Source organism: Urocitellus parryii, chromosome 4 (assembly GCF_045843805.1).
Source record: "Urocitellus parryii isolate mUroPar1 chromosome 4, mUroPar1.hap1, whole genome shotgun sequence".
In the NCBI taxonomy this organism is placed as follows: Eukaryota; Metazoa; Chordata; class Mammalia; order Rodentia; family Sciuridae; genus Urocitellus; species Urocitellus parryii.
In genome coordinates, this window is record NC_135534.1 from 10252830 (window position 1) to 10267711 (window position 14882).

General features: G+C 41.8%; 1 protein-coding gene across 1 annotated transcript in view; it reads left to right on the forward strand.

The window, feature by feature from the left end:
• The window catches only part of LOC113178420 (solute carrier family 25 member 33-like), a 31585-nt gene extending 17059 nt beyond the window's left edge, over positions 1-14526 (forward strand). The window contains 5 exon segments of the mRNA XM_077796904.1: positions 5020-5119; positions 5329-5480; positions 5483-6094; positions 6097-6163; positions 14260-14526. Of these exon segments, the coding sequence (XP_077653030.1) occupies positions 5020-5119; positions 5329-5480; positions 5483-6094; positions 6097-6163; positions 14260-14335 (1007 nt within the window). The 3' untranslated portion in view covers positions 14336-14526.
• The last annotated feature ends 356 nt before the right edge of the window (positions 14527-14882 follow it).

The following is a 14882-nucleotide window of genomic DNA, read 5'->3' on the forward strand; positions in this document are numbered from 1 at the left end:
AGGACACTACATACTGCTCAAGGGAACCATACAGAAACAAGACTTAATAAGTATAAATATATATGCCCCAAACAATGGAGCATCTATGTTCATCAAACAAACTCTTCTAAACTTCAAAAGTCAAATAGACCACAACAGGATAATATTGTGTAACTTTAACACATCTCTTTCATCACTACATAGATTTTCCCAAAAAAAGCTGAACAAATAAACTATAGAACTCAATAATACAATCAATAACTTAAACTTAACTGACATATATAGAATATTTCATCCTTCTAGGAGAAAATAAACTTTCTTCTCAGAAGCACATGGATCCTTCTCTAAAATAGACCATATATCATACCACAAAGCAACTCTTAGCAAATATAAAAATGTAGAGATACTACCCTGAATTCTATCAGATTAGATGAAATAAAATTAGAAATCAATGATAAAATAATAAATAAAATCCACTCCAACACCTGCAGAATAAATAATATGTTAATGAATGAACAATGGGTTACAGAAGACAACAAGGAAAAGATTTTTAAAATTTTAGAAGTGAATGAGAACACAGATACAACATATCATAATCTGTGGAACACTATGGAAACAGCTCTAAGAGGAAAGTTCCTTGCATGAAGTTCTTTCCTTAAAAAAAGAAAAAGTCAACAAATAAATGACTTAACATTACATCTCAAAACCCTAGAAAAAGAAGAAAAAATCAACACTAAAAGCAGTACAAGACAGGAAATAATTAAAATTAGAGCTGAAATCAATGAAATTGAAACAAAAGAAACAAAAAATGACAGAACAAAAAGTTTTGTTCTATGAGAAAATAAATAAAATTGATAGATCCTTAGAAAGCTAATGAAGAGATGGAGAGAGAAAACTCAAATCACTAACATTATGTGATGAAAAAGGAAATATCACAACAGACAGTACAGAAATACAGAACATAATTAGAAATTATTTTGAAAACTTAAAATCCAATAAAATAGAAAATATCAAAGGCATTGACAAATTTCTAGTCATATAATTTACGCAAATTGAATCAGGATGATATACACAATTTAAACAGATCAATTTCAAAAGACAAAATAGAAGACGTCAACAAAAGTCTACCAACCAAGAAAAGCTGAGGACTGGATGTATACATAGCCAAGTTCCACAAGACCTTTAAAGAAGAACTAGTACGAATACTCTTCAATTTATTTCAGGAAATAGAAAAAGGATGCAGCACTTCCAACTTATTCTATGAGGCCAATATCACTCTGATTCCAAAACCAGACGGACACATCCAAAAAAAGAAAACTTTAGACCAATATCTCTAGTGAACACAGATACAAAAATTTTCAATAAAATTCTGGAAATTTGAATACAAAAACATCAAAAAGATCGTACACCACAATCAAGTGGGATTCATCCCAGAAATGCAAGGTTGGTTCAACATACAGAAATCAATAAATGTAGTTCATCACATAGATAGACTTAAAGATAGGAATCACATGATCATCTCAATAGATGTAGAAAAAGCATTTGACAAAATACAGCATCCCTTCATGTTCAAAACACTAGAAAAACGAAGGATGACAGGAACATATCTCGACATCATAAAGACGATCTATGCTAAGACCCAGGCCAACATCATTCTAAATGGAGAAATATTGAAGTTGAATTGAAATTCCAAAAACAGGAACAAGACAGGGATGCCCTCATTCACCATTTCTATTTAACATAGTTCTTAAAACACTAGCCAGAGCAATCAGACAGATGAAAGAAATTAAAGGGATACACATGGGGGAAAAAACTCAAATTGGTACTATCTGCTGATGATATGATTCAATATCTATAACTAGTAAATGAATTCAGCAAAGTGGCAGGATATAAAATCAACACTCATTAATCAAAGGCATTTCTGTATATCAGTGACAAATCCTCAGAAAGAGAAATGAGAAAAACTACCCCATTTACAATAGCCTCAAAAAAAAATAAGATACTTGGGAATCAACTTAACAAAAGAGGTAAAAGATTTATATAATGAAAATCACAGAACCCTAAAGAAAGAAGTCAAAGAATACCTTAGAAGATGGAAAGATCTACCTTGCTCTTGGATAGGCAGAATTAATATTATCAAAATGATCATACTTCCAAAAGCATATACAGATTTAATGAAATTCTAATCAAAATTCCAATGACATTTCTCACAGAAATAGAAAAAGCAACCATGACATTCATCTGGAAAAATAAGAGACCCAGAATAGCTAAAGCAGTCCTTATCAGGAAGAATGAAGCAGGTGGCATCACTATACCAGACCTTAAACTATACTCAGAGCAATAGTAACAAAAACAGCATGGTATTGGCACCAAAATAGACTGATAGACCAATGGTACAGAATAGAGGACCAGAGACTGACCCACAAAATTACAATCACCTTATATTAGATAAAGGTGCCAAAAACATGCATTGGAGAAAAGATAACCTCTTCAACAAATGGTGCTGGGAAAACTGGCAATCCATATGCAACAAAATGAAATTAAACCTCTATCTCTCACCATGCACAAAACTCAACTCAAAGTGGATCAAGGACCTAGGAATTAAACCAAAGGCCCTGTGGCTAATAGAAGAAAAAGTACACCCTAATCTCCATCATGTGGGATTAGGCCCCAACTTCCTTAATAAAACCCATATAGTGCAAGAATGAAAATCAAGAATCAATAAATGAGATGGAATCAAACTAAGAATTTTCTTCTCAGCAAAGAAACAATCTGTGTGGTGAATAGACAGCCTACATCTTGGGAGCAAACTCCTCACATATCTGATAGAGCACTAATCTCTAGGGTATACAAATAACTCAAAAAGCTAAGCACTAAAAAAACAAATAACCCAATCAATCAATGAGCCAAAAACCTAAACAGACATTTCTCAGCAGAGGATATACAATCAATCAACAAATATATGAAAAAATGTTCAACATCTCTAGCAATTAGAGAAATGCAAATCAAAACCACTCTAATATTTCATCTCACTCCATTCAGAATGACAGCTATTATGAAAACAAACAACAATATGTGTTGGTGAGGATGTGGGGGAAAAGGTACACATTCATACACTGTTGGTGGGACTGCAAATTGGTACAGCCAATAAGGAAAACAGGATGGAGGTTTCTTGGAAAATTGGGAATGTAACCACCTTTTGACCCAGCTAACCCTTTCCTCCGTCTATACCCAAAGGACCTAAAAACAGCATACTACAGGGACACAGCCACATGAATGCTTATAGCAGCACAATCCACAATAGCTAAACTGTAGAGCCAACTTAGATGCCCTTCAATTACATGAATGAATGAAAAAAAATGTAGCATATATACACAATGGAATATTACTCAGCAACAAAATGGAATAAAATCATGGCATTTGCAGGTAAATGGATGGAGTTAGAGAAGATAATGCTAAGTGAAGCTAGCCAATCCCCAAAAAACAAACACTGAATATTCCTTTAATATAAGGAGGCTGATTCATAGTGGGATAGGAAGAGGGAGAAAACTCTAAATAGGGCAGAGGGTTTGGAGGGGAAGGGAAGTGGCATGGGGTTATTAATGATTGTAAAATGTGATGATCATTATTATCCAAAGTACAGGTATGAAGACACAAATTGGCATGAATATACTTTGTATATAATCTGAGATATGAAAAATTGTGCTCTCTATGTATAATAAGAATTGTAATGCATTCCATTGTCATATATAAAAAATCAGCATACCATAGTAATATGCCACATCAATGTTCATAACAGTTCAATTCACAATAACTCAGCTATAGAACAACCCTAGGTTCCCTTTAATAGATAAATACATTTTAAAATGTGGTATATATACAATGGAATAGTACTCTTCCATAAAAAAGAATAAAATTATGGAATTTGCTTGGAAATGGATGGAACTGGAGCTTATCATGCTAAGTGAAACAAGCCATTCCCAAAATCCAAAGGCTGAACATTCTCTCCAATATGTGGATGCTGGCTCACAATAGGAAGGGGTTGGGTGGAAAAAGGAGGAATTAAGAATTACTAGATTGGACAAGGGAGAGTGGGAGCAATGGAGGAGGAATGAGAATGCAAAGTGAATAGAATGAATCAGACATAACTTTGTTTTGTTCAATAATGAATACACAACTAGTGTAACTCCACATCATGTAAAACCACAAAAATAGGAAGTTGTACTCCATGTATGTATGATATGTCAAAATACATTCTACTGTTATGTACGACTAAAAAGAACAAATAAAAAACAATACAATTAAAACTAAAAGGTCTGGTTGAACACAGCTGGTAATTCATCGGTTTCTGGACTTTTTTTGGGGGGGAAAGCTTTTTATTATTGCTCAGTCTTGTTGCTTGTTATTGGTCTGCTGAGGTTTACTTTATCTTCTTCATTCAAATTTGGTAGGTTGTGTCTATAAATCTTCCCTTTTCTTCTAGGTTTGCCATCATATTGGAACAAAAGTTTGCAAATGATTCTATGATCCGTAATGATCCTCAGAAATGTCTGTGATGGTATCTTTTACTTATGGGTCTCTCATAAGCCTTGCAGGGTTTTGTTTGTTTTTTTGTTTGTTTGTTTGTTTTCCCCCCATTCCTTTCCAGGCATCGCTCTTTGAGTGGTTCTGTTCAAAAGATTTGTCTTCCAGTTACATGTTACACTTGATCTCCTTTTCTCTCTCCATGGTTTTATTACTTGTGCTTATTAAGCTCTTCAGCTAGATTTCTGTTCAGTTCACTTTCATCATCTCTACCCCTTTGCTGAGTTTTCATTTATATCAAGAATAGTCTTCAAATTTTCATTGTGTTGTCTGTCTTATTCTCTTATATGTCATTAAGTTTCTTTAAAAAACCTGTATTTTGGCAGAGGCCGGTGAGGCACCTGAGGTGATGCCACGGGGGTTTCAGGACTATGGAACCCGCGGGCACGTGGAGCCCCATGGGCCTCCTGAGGACAGCGGGAGAGAGGACCAGGACCTAGCGCATCCCTCCAGCAGCTGCTGCAGGCCGCGGAGCAGCGGAGCCAGGGAGGCCATGGCCACGGGCACCCAGCACCCAGCAGAAGGAGAACGCGCTGCTTCCCCTCTTCGCTGGCGGGTGAGCCTAAGGCCAAGCCCGCGTGCCCCGCCACCCAGCTTCTCGGCCCCCAAACGCGGCCTCCTCTGTGGGATCAGCGTGGGGCGGGGGAGAGGGGCCGGGGCCTCTTCCCCCACCCCCCTCTCGCCCCTGCCCCCATGCATCGCGCGGGGCAGTTTTACCCTGAGCGCATGGGCTGGGATGCCAGGCATCTTCTCCTTAACAATTAGTGGCTGGTGTAGGACCACAGTTGGTGCTATTTTCACTTGCCCACTAGAAGTCATTAAGACCAGGCTACAGTCTTTAAGACTCGCTCTCTGGACAGTCTATTATCCTCAGGTTCATCTGGGGACCATTAATGGAGCTGTAATGGTGAGACCGACTTGGTGACACCTGGACTCTTACAGGTTCTGAAGTGGATCTTGGAGAAGGAAGGACCAAAGTCACTCTTTAGAGGCTTGGGTCCAAATTTGGTTGGAGTGGCACCATCAAGGGCTGTGTACTTTGCATGTTACTCCAAAGAGCAATTTAATGACATTTTCGTGCCTAGTAGCAATATTGTGCATATTTTCTCAGCTGGTTCTGCAGCTTTTGTCACAAATTTCTTAATGAATCCTATGTAGATGGTTCAAACTCGGATGCAGCTAGAGGGAAAAATAAGGGGCTCCAAGAAGATGAACACACTCCAGTGCACTGGATATGTTTACCAGACAGAGGGCATCCATGGCTTCTATAGAGGACTAACTGCCTCATATGCTGGAATCTCAGGAACTATCATTTGTTTTGCTATTTATGAAAGTTTAAAGAAGTATCTGAAAGAAGATCCATTAGCCTCTTCCACAAGTGGAACTGAGAAAAATTCCACAAGTTTTTTTGGACTCATGGCAGCTGCTGCTCTTTCTAAGGGATGTGCCTCCTGCATTGCTTATCCACACCAGGTCATTAGAACTCGGCTCCAGGAGGAGGGCACCAAGTACAAGTCCTTCATCCAGACAGCTGCCTGGTGTTCCGGGAGGAAGGCTACCTCACCTTCTATAGAGGACTCTCAGCCCAGCTCATCATGAAGTGGCACCCCCTTTCTCCACAGAAAAGCCCTCTTCACCATGGCTGATTTTAAGACTGTCAGCAAAAGAGTCCAATGTAGACAAACTTCCTATTTTCATGTCACCCTATTTACTTGGCCACTGGCCGAGAAGATACCAGCATTCCAGATACTGGACTCCCCCTTACCAGTTTTTCACAAACATATCCAGTATAGTACCTTGAAGAAATGTGCAAACAAGGCCTCTGGCCTTGAGCTGGGCTTCACAGAGATGGTCTACATTTTAAGATAAGTTACAATTGGGCTCCATGGTGACAGCTGGCAGGGGGAGGAAAGAAAGGGGAGAAGAAGCTCTCCTCTTCTCAGGTGTTGTCCTTAAAGAGTTAACTTGCCCAGAACAGTGAAAGAAAAAGCTGCTTCTATGTGAATTTCTGCAGACTGTAAACTTCTGAGCCCCTCCCCTTACACGCTGGGTATAAAACTCTGAAACTTCCTGAACTTGGGGTTAAGGGGATTGATTGATCACAGCAAAAGCTGTGCCCTCTGAACCTGGCTGCAGCCAAATAAAACTGTTTCTTGCTGTCTTCAGTGCCTTGCCTCGTTTGTCCCTATGACATTTTTGGCATCTCAGATGGGACAGAAGAGGTAAGGAAGGCTATTCTGCCTCTCTTATCTCCTGGGACCTGCTTCCCTGGGTGGTGGGAGAACAGCGGTTCCCTTGGTGCACCCAGGCCACTCTTGGCCTGAAGGGTGATCGACTCACCCAGCACCCTGGAGCTGCCACCTCGGAGCACAACAGAACCCAAAGGCAGCAGGAATCAGAATTAGGGTTTTGGAGCATGGCCCGGCTGAACAGGTAGGACCCAGGTCCATTTGGTTTTGCAGCCCACCTGACTTCCCCTTTGAGGCCTAAGTGGGTGGAAGAGAGGCTTGATCAACCTCCGTTGGGTCCCAAGTACCCTCCAAAGTGGTTGGAGCTGAAACAAGGAGTCGCCTGAGTAGCCCCTGATCAGGGTCAGTGAGCAGAGGGGAAACCGTGGTGCCCTTTTAGTTTGGTTTGGAACTGTTGGAATTGGGGTGGTATAGAAATTTTGTTCTGGCCATGTCTGTGTGAAAGTGTGTGAATGAGACTGACAAAGGGAAGGGTTCTGACCCAACCCGAGGGCCAAACCAAATGCAGAGGCCTGATCTGCGGTTCTGAGGCACCTCATACAGTCTATGGCAGAATTTCACCAACCAATGTCTAGGTGAAAGCTCCAGGTCAGGGGTTGATACCGACACGCAAGGCTAAGAGGGCCCTAAGTCCCTATGAGGGGAGCAGCTGGAGATGGACAAAGCGAGTCTTGTCCTAGGTGTGTTTTGTTCTAACTGTGTGACACTGATATAGGGTGGAACATGGGAGGCACACTAAGGAAACTGAGCCTTCTGAAATGTGTGTTAGAAACCTTTAGGATGGTTTTTCTGGTAACTGTGGGGTGAGACTCACTCCACAAATGCAGTGGCTCACCCAAGATTTGGGCTGGCCACCAGAAGGATCTTTAGATGAGAGAGTCATTTCCGAGGTCCATTTGATTGTTGTTGGAACCCTTGAACCAATTCTTTTATATTGATTGCTGGCAAGAAATAGTACAGAAACAGCCCCCTTGGTTGAGAGCCTGTCTAGATGGACAGTCCAAGCTGATGTTAGCCAGGTGCATAGTGGTCTCTAAGACCCAGCGGAAAGCAGCTAAACAGAAAACCTGACTAGGAAAGACAGGAAAGGAAACAGTTTTCCCCTGAGCGAGAAGAGGACCCAGGACCTTATGTGCCACTCTACCCAAGTTTGCCAAGACCACAGGAACAACAGACTGTCCCCTAGCCCCCTTGTCCTCAGAGGCAACAAGTGATGGCCCCCCAATACTAGCTATTCCATCCTCTGTGATGTCCTCAGAGCCAAAGGCTTCCTAGAACCAAAGACTCTTTCACCTCCCAAGATTAAGGTGGGAGATTTGTCCCAAGACTAGAGCCACAACTCAGATGAGAACTCTCCAGATGCCCCTGCAAGGGACTAAAAGATCTGCCCATATTGACCAGAGGAAAACACCTGAGAGAGACAAGGCAGTTTTGTGTGCCAGCCTTTCACCACCATTGAGCTCATAAGCTGGAAAAATCATACTCCCTCCTACACGGAGAAACCCTGGGCCATGACTGATCTGGTGCAGCCCATTATCCAGACCAAGAATGGGCCCCAACAAAGAAGAAGGTCTAAAGATAAAGAGATGTCAAGAAGCCCTTATAGAAAGTCTAAAAGAATAAAAAAAAAGAGAGAGAGAGAACAAAACACACTGTCTGTGCCCAAGAGTTAGAAGGAATCAGAGCCAGCCCTGAGCCCTAGCCTAAGCTGAGTGCATCTGCAGACAAACAGAGCTGAGATAAGCCTCCTGCTGCTCCAGCATCTCCCTCTTGCACCCTCGATAGCTCTGAACATTTCTCTCAGCCCCACATCTGCCTAAGGCCCCTCTGCCCTATGAAACTGGCAGCAATGATCAAAAGAGATGTGCCCAACTGACTCAGAGCTAAATGTCCAGGCCACCACCACTGCCACCCCTCTCCCTGCCCAGAGGTGCCCGGGAGAGGCGGGGCACCATACAAACATTGCAGCCATAGTGCAAGTTAGTCAGTGAAGAAATGCACAGGCACAAGCAACAGGTGATCAATGCAGCCTTTGTGGGACAGGCTCAGAAAGCCATTTGCCAAAAATTACAATCCTAGAGGGCTTTATTGAGAAGTGTACCCTAAGCTGATTAAGGTGGCCACCACTGTTTTCATCAGTCGAGACCCAGAGACTCAAAGACAGGCAGACCAGCAAGATAAAGAGGAGGATGGATCTCCTTACAAACCTAAAGGTCACTCAAAGGGGCGTCTCACTAGAACAAAGCCAATGGTCCAAATGTTTATAAGGAAAAAAAGCATGGCAAGACAAAAGGGGAAGCCGCCAGTGGCCCCGGCAGACAGGTACCCACTGCCATGCTCAAATGCTAAGTTTTGAACAGAGAAGGAATGAATGTTTGGGCCCCAGCCCCTTCTTTCAGTTTCTTCCCACTTGCTCGGATGTCTGTGATTGTCGAATATGGCAGGGGTCCCATAGACACACACAACTGCATCTGATGCACGGGACCCAGGGCCTCAGGAGGGCTCAGCTGCTGCAATCCCCCAAATGAACCAGGAATATGTTCATGTTAACAGCCAATAGTGGGCCATAGGATGCTCACTCCAAAAGGACATGCCACCCTGGCTCCAAGCCACATGTTGTGAGCCACCAACAGGGAGGGCCACAGAGCCCCATGCACCCAGGCTTACTGAACAAAAACACAAGTGGGGCAGTCACTATATACAATCAGAGCAGGCTCCCACCTGACAGGAGGATAAAGCCATGCAAACAAAGAGAAACACCTAGGTAGGCACAAACAATGTGGCTGCCACACTGGGACCCGCATGGGACCACACTGCTGCCCTCCAACCTTGGCAGATGACCCACGGCGAGATTGACATAGGTGCCTTTTATACAAATAATGTCTCAGGTCATCAGTCTCTGCTAGGATTTACATTACATTTAAGAGTTGGAGAATCCTAACAGCCAAGATCCTGCACTAGGAGATAACAAAAAACATCCTGCATTTAAAGCACCTGAGGCTCTATGTATGCCTCCCTTCCCTAAATGACAGTTCCTCCCAAGGACTTCAATACACCATCCTTGGGACAGCACTGGACTCTGACTTAAAAGCCCATATCTATCAAGACAAAAGGTCAAATACCTTGGTTACCATCTTACTTAACAACAGAACAGAACAACTGGGCCTCAAAAAAAAAAAAAAAAAAAGGAGATCTGCTCAATTCCAGTCCCTTCAACCTGCCATCACATTAGATAATTCTTGGGGGCTACTGGGTTCAGCCATATATGAATCCCTAACTTTTCGGTCATGGAAAAACCCCTTTAAGAAGCCACAAATGGGGGATAATGAGATCCTCTGATGTGGGGGCCAACTAAGCAAAAGGCCTTTGAGGGCATTCAACAAGCACTCACCAGTGCACCTGGATTAGGGCTCCCTGACCTCACAAAGTCTTTCTTTCTGTATGTCCATGATCAGTCTGGAGTGGCTGTGAGAGTTTTGACTCAGATGCTGGAGACATGGCACCATCCAGTGGCCTATTTGTCCAAATAGCTGGACTCTGTAACCCAAGGCTGGTCACCTTGTTTACGGACCTTGCAGCCACAGCTCTTCTGGTGTTAGAAGCTGATAAACTGGCCATGGGACAAGAATTGGTTATCAGAGTTCCTCATTCAATTTTGACATTGTTAAAATATAAAGGACATTATTGGTTGACTAATGAAAGATTGATCAAATATCAGGGCATGTTATGTGAAAACCCATGTATCTGCATTGAGGTCATCAGAACTCTAAACTCAGCAACTTTGCTGCCCATTTGGACCTAAAAAACCTGATCACAAATGTGTTGAGGTCATGGGTGAAGTGTTCTCCAGCAGACCAGACCTCTCAAGGACACTGATACAAACTGCTTCACAGATGGAAGCAGTTTTATAAAAGATGAGGTATGTTTTGCTGGATATGCATGGACTCCATTGTCAAGGCAGAACCTCTGCCTCAGGGAACTTCAGCACGAAAAATAAAACTTATTGCTTTGATTCGAGCACCTCAGGTGACAGCAGGAATCTATGTGGATATTTACATAGACTCAAAATATGGGTTCACTACCCTTCTTGTTCATATGGCCTTATGTTGGCTAATTAACTCAGGAGAAAAAAGAAAAGGGACATGATGTATGGGCAAGAAATTCTTAAACTTTTGGATGCACTGTGGGCTCCCAAGAAGGCTGTGATTATATGTTGCCAAGGTCATCGGAAGGGAAACACTGTGGTTTCTGAGGGCAACCAGAGAGCTGACAGAGAGGCCAGGTTAGTTGCCTGCAAGAAATGGAAAGAAAATCCAGTCCCAGGTTTAAATGTCGTCCTTCTGCTTGGCTGACTAGCTAACAGAATGGGAACCAACATATTCCCAACATAAAAGTAAGTGATTTAAGATTGAAAAAGAAAATTTTCTCCCAGGTGGATGGTGGAGATGTTCTGATGGCTGGAATAGCCATCCCAGAGATTCTAGCCCCAGCTTTTATCAGACAGTTCCGCAGGAATACATTTGGACATACAGCACTTGAGACAGTTCTGAGTTGACATTTCTATGTCCCCCAGCTCACAAGCAAAACCTGGATGATCTGCAAACAATGTGAGGTTTGTGCTCACAACAATACTTGTCAGGGGCCAGAGCTCCCACCAGGAATCCAAACTATAGGAGGAGCACCTTTTGAAGACTTGGAAGTAAACTTCACTGAACTACCATACTCACGGGCTATAAATAACTTTTGGTTTTTATGTGTTCATATTCTGATAGGTGGAAGCCTTTCCCACCTGCACTGAAAAGGCTAGGGAGATACTAGGATGCTTCTCTGGGAAATTATTCCCAGATTTGGTGTCCCAATAACTATTGGCTCAGAAAATGAGCCAGCATTTGGGCAGAGGTGATATGGTTACTGACAAGAGTTTAAACAGCAGATGGAAGTTACATACTGTCTATAGGCTACAGAGTTCTGGTAAAGTTAAAAGGATGAACAGGACTTTAAGACTCAATTGGGTAAGCTGTGTCAGGAGACTCAGTTATATTGTGATGAACTTCTCCCTATTATACTGCTGAGGATTAGATCCACTAGGAGGATTGAATTCTTTTCTTTTGAAATAATATGTGGGAGCACCCCCTCTTATTAGGGGACTACAGGGAGACTTAAGAGAGGTAGGGAAATTAACCCTGAGATGACAGCTTCAGGCCTTAGGGAAAACTTTACAGGTTCTCAACCAATGGGTTAGAGAAAGATTGCCACTAAATTTGACCACAGGTGCACACTCCTTCAAGCCTGGAGATTGAGTCTGGGTCAAAGAATGAAATATTCAATCCCTTAACTTGTTTGGAAGGGCCCTTTCACTGTTATTTTATCCACCCCAACTGCAGTCAAGTTTGCAGAGAGAGAGAGAGGTCCCTGGATTCACTACACCAGACTCATGCCTGCAGCTGCGAACTGGGCATGCTCTCCAGATGTTGCTACGCCCTTGAAGCTGATGACCATTCCAAAGAAAAAGGAGCACCAGAGAAGCTTGAGGATCAGAAGGACAACAGCCCTGCTCCAGTCACTCTGGAAGCTGACTGGTCTACACAGGGCTGAAGCTTGAGGAGACTACGGCCCTGTTTCAGCCATACAGGAAGGACTGACTGGCCGATCAATGCACGGTGAAAGATAAACTTCCCACAGACCTAATAAACTCTTAACTTCTAAGATAGTTCTTAATGTATTTCCACCCCTTGCTTCTAGATATATACATAATTATCTGTTTGGTTTTTGCTACTGGTTTGATAACAGTAACATCTACTCACTGGACTCTGGGTAACAAAATTTCACTTATACTTTTTTATCTTGCTTACATAAGTTTTCTAGAATTTGTTTGGTGTTATTAGTTTGGCTTTGTTAATTCATTCTGTTTAATCTATGCTAACCAAAATGTTAGAATATTATTTAGTTTGGTTTCCTTTGATAACCTTAAGGGATTCTTCCCTACTCCTATTCCAACCATGGATATCATGTGAACCATGTGTCAAGACAATCCACTATAACCAAGAGGTGGTAAAACATATATTTAGGACCTGTCCCACCAGAGGAATGCTATAGATGAATGGCTGTTTGGAAAGGAAAAAGAGGTCCATTGGAAAGAAATTTGATTTAGGAGGTCACCAATCTTGGGATGAAGGTAACAGGCAACCCCAGAGGATTATTGCCACTTATGCTCCAGCTACCTGGGCACAAAATGACAGTTGGAGCTATAGAACTCCTATTTACATGTTAAATAGAATTATTCACTTACAAGCTGTATTAGAAATTATTATTAATCAGACTGCCACAGCCTTTGACCTCCTAGCCACACAACAGACCAGATGCAAGTGGCTAACTATCAAAACCACTTGGCATTAGATTACCTACTGGCTGAGGAAAAAGAAATATGTGGAGAGTTCAAAAGCTCAGATTGTTGCATACAAATGGATGACAATAGACAAACAGTTAAGAATATAGCCAACAACACAAGAGAATTAGCACATATGCTAGTTCATACCTAGAAGGGAATTAAAGTTTAGGTCCCAAACATGATTTTGGGAAATGGTTTTCATTTCTTGGTAGATTTAAAAGCTTAACGACTGTAGTGGGTATTCTGCTGTTAACCTGTTCATTGCTCCCATGTTTGGCTCCACTGTGCATTAAAACTATTGGGTCCACTAAAGCAGCTGCTGTTGAAAGGATGACAACAACTAAAGTTTTGACATTGTATAAGGTTTTAAGCCAATATAATGGTAATGATGCTCTTAAATTTAAAGGATTAAATTGTGGGGAGCATCATTAAAGGGGGGAATTGAAGTGGCACACCCTTTCTCCACAGAAAAGCCCTCTTCCCCATGGCTGATTTTAGGACTGTCAGCAAAAGCATCTCTGAGAAAAAGTCCAATGTAGATAAACTTCCTATTTTGGTGTCACCCTGTTTACTTGGCCACTGGCCGAGAAGATACCAGCACTTCAGGTGCTGGACTCCCCCTTACTGGTTTTTCACAAACATATAGTATAGTGCCTTGAAGAAATGTGCAAACAAGGCCTCTGGCCTTGAGCTGGGGCTTCACAGAGATGGTCTACATTTTTAAGATAAGTTACAATTGGGCTCCATGGTAACAGCTGGCAGGGGGAGAAAAGAAAGGGGAGAAGAAGCTCTCCCCTTCTCAGGAGTTGTCCTTGAAGAGTTAATTTGCCCAGAACAGTGGGGGGAAAAAGCTGCTTTTATGTGAATTTCTGCAGACTGTGAACTTCTGAGCCCCTCCCCTTACACGCTGGGTATAAAACTCTGAAACTCCCTGAACTTGGGGTTAAGGGGATTGATTGATTACAGCAAAAGCTGTGCCCTCTGAACCTGGCTGCAGCCAAATAAAACTGTTTCCTGCTATCTTCAGTACCTTGCCTCATTTGTCCCTACAACAATCAGGCAGATCCCAAATACTGCCATCCTGTTGTCCACCTATGAGTTAATTGTGTACCTGCTGGAGGACTGTATGCCATAGCAGGCCACACACTGTGCTCTAAGAGAATAAAACTGAGAAACTAGAGATTTTTTTCCATTGATGTTTAGAATGTCTGATACTAAAATAGGAAAGGCCATAGAGCATCTGGCTCCTGTCACCTGCTGGACATTTCCTTTTGGATTCATGCTTTCTGGAAGGTTTAAATTTATTAATGTTAATAGTTAATTATATTTTTTAACTTAAGAGGATTCAGGATTGAGAGGCAACTAAATTAAATCATGCTATTTAATTTTTAAAAAACTGTATTTTTATATCTTTTTTAGAAATTTCATTAATTAAGAAAAGAAAAAGAAAAAGAAAAAATACTGATTTTCTTTTCCTTGGCATCTGTTCTGGAGAATTGTTGTATTCCTTTGGAAGCATCATGATATCTTTTTTTAAGAGAGAGAGACAGAGAGAGAGAAAATTTTTTTAATATTTATTTTATTTAGTTTTCGGCGGACACAACATCTTTGTTTGTATGTGGTGCTTGAGGATCAAACCCCGGCCGCACACATGCCAGGCGAGCTCGCTACCACTTGAGCCA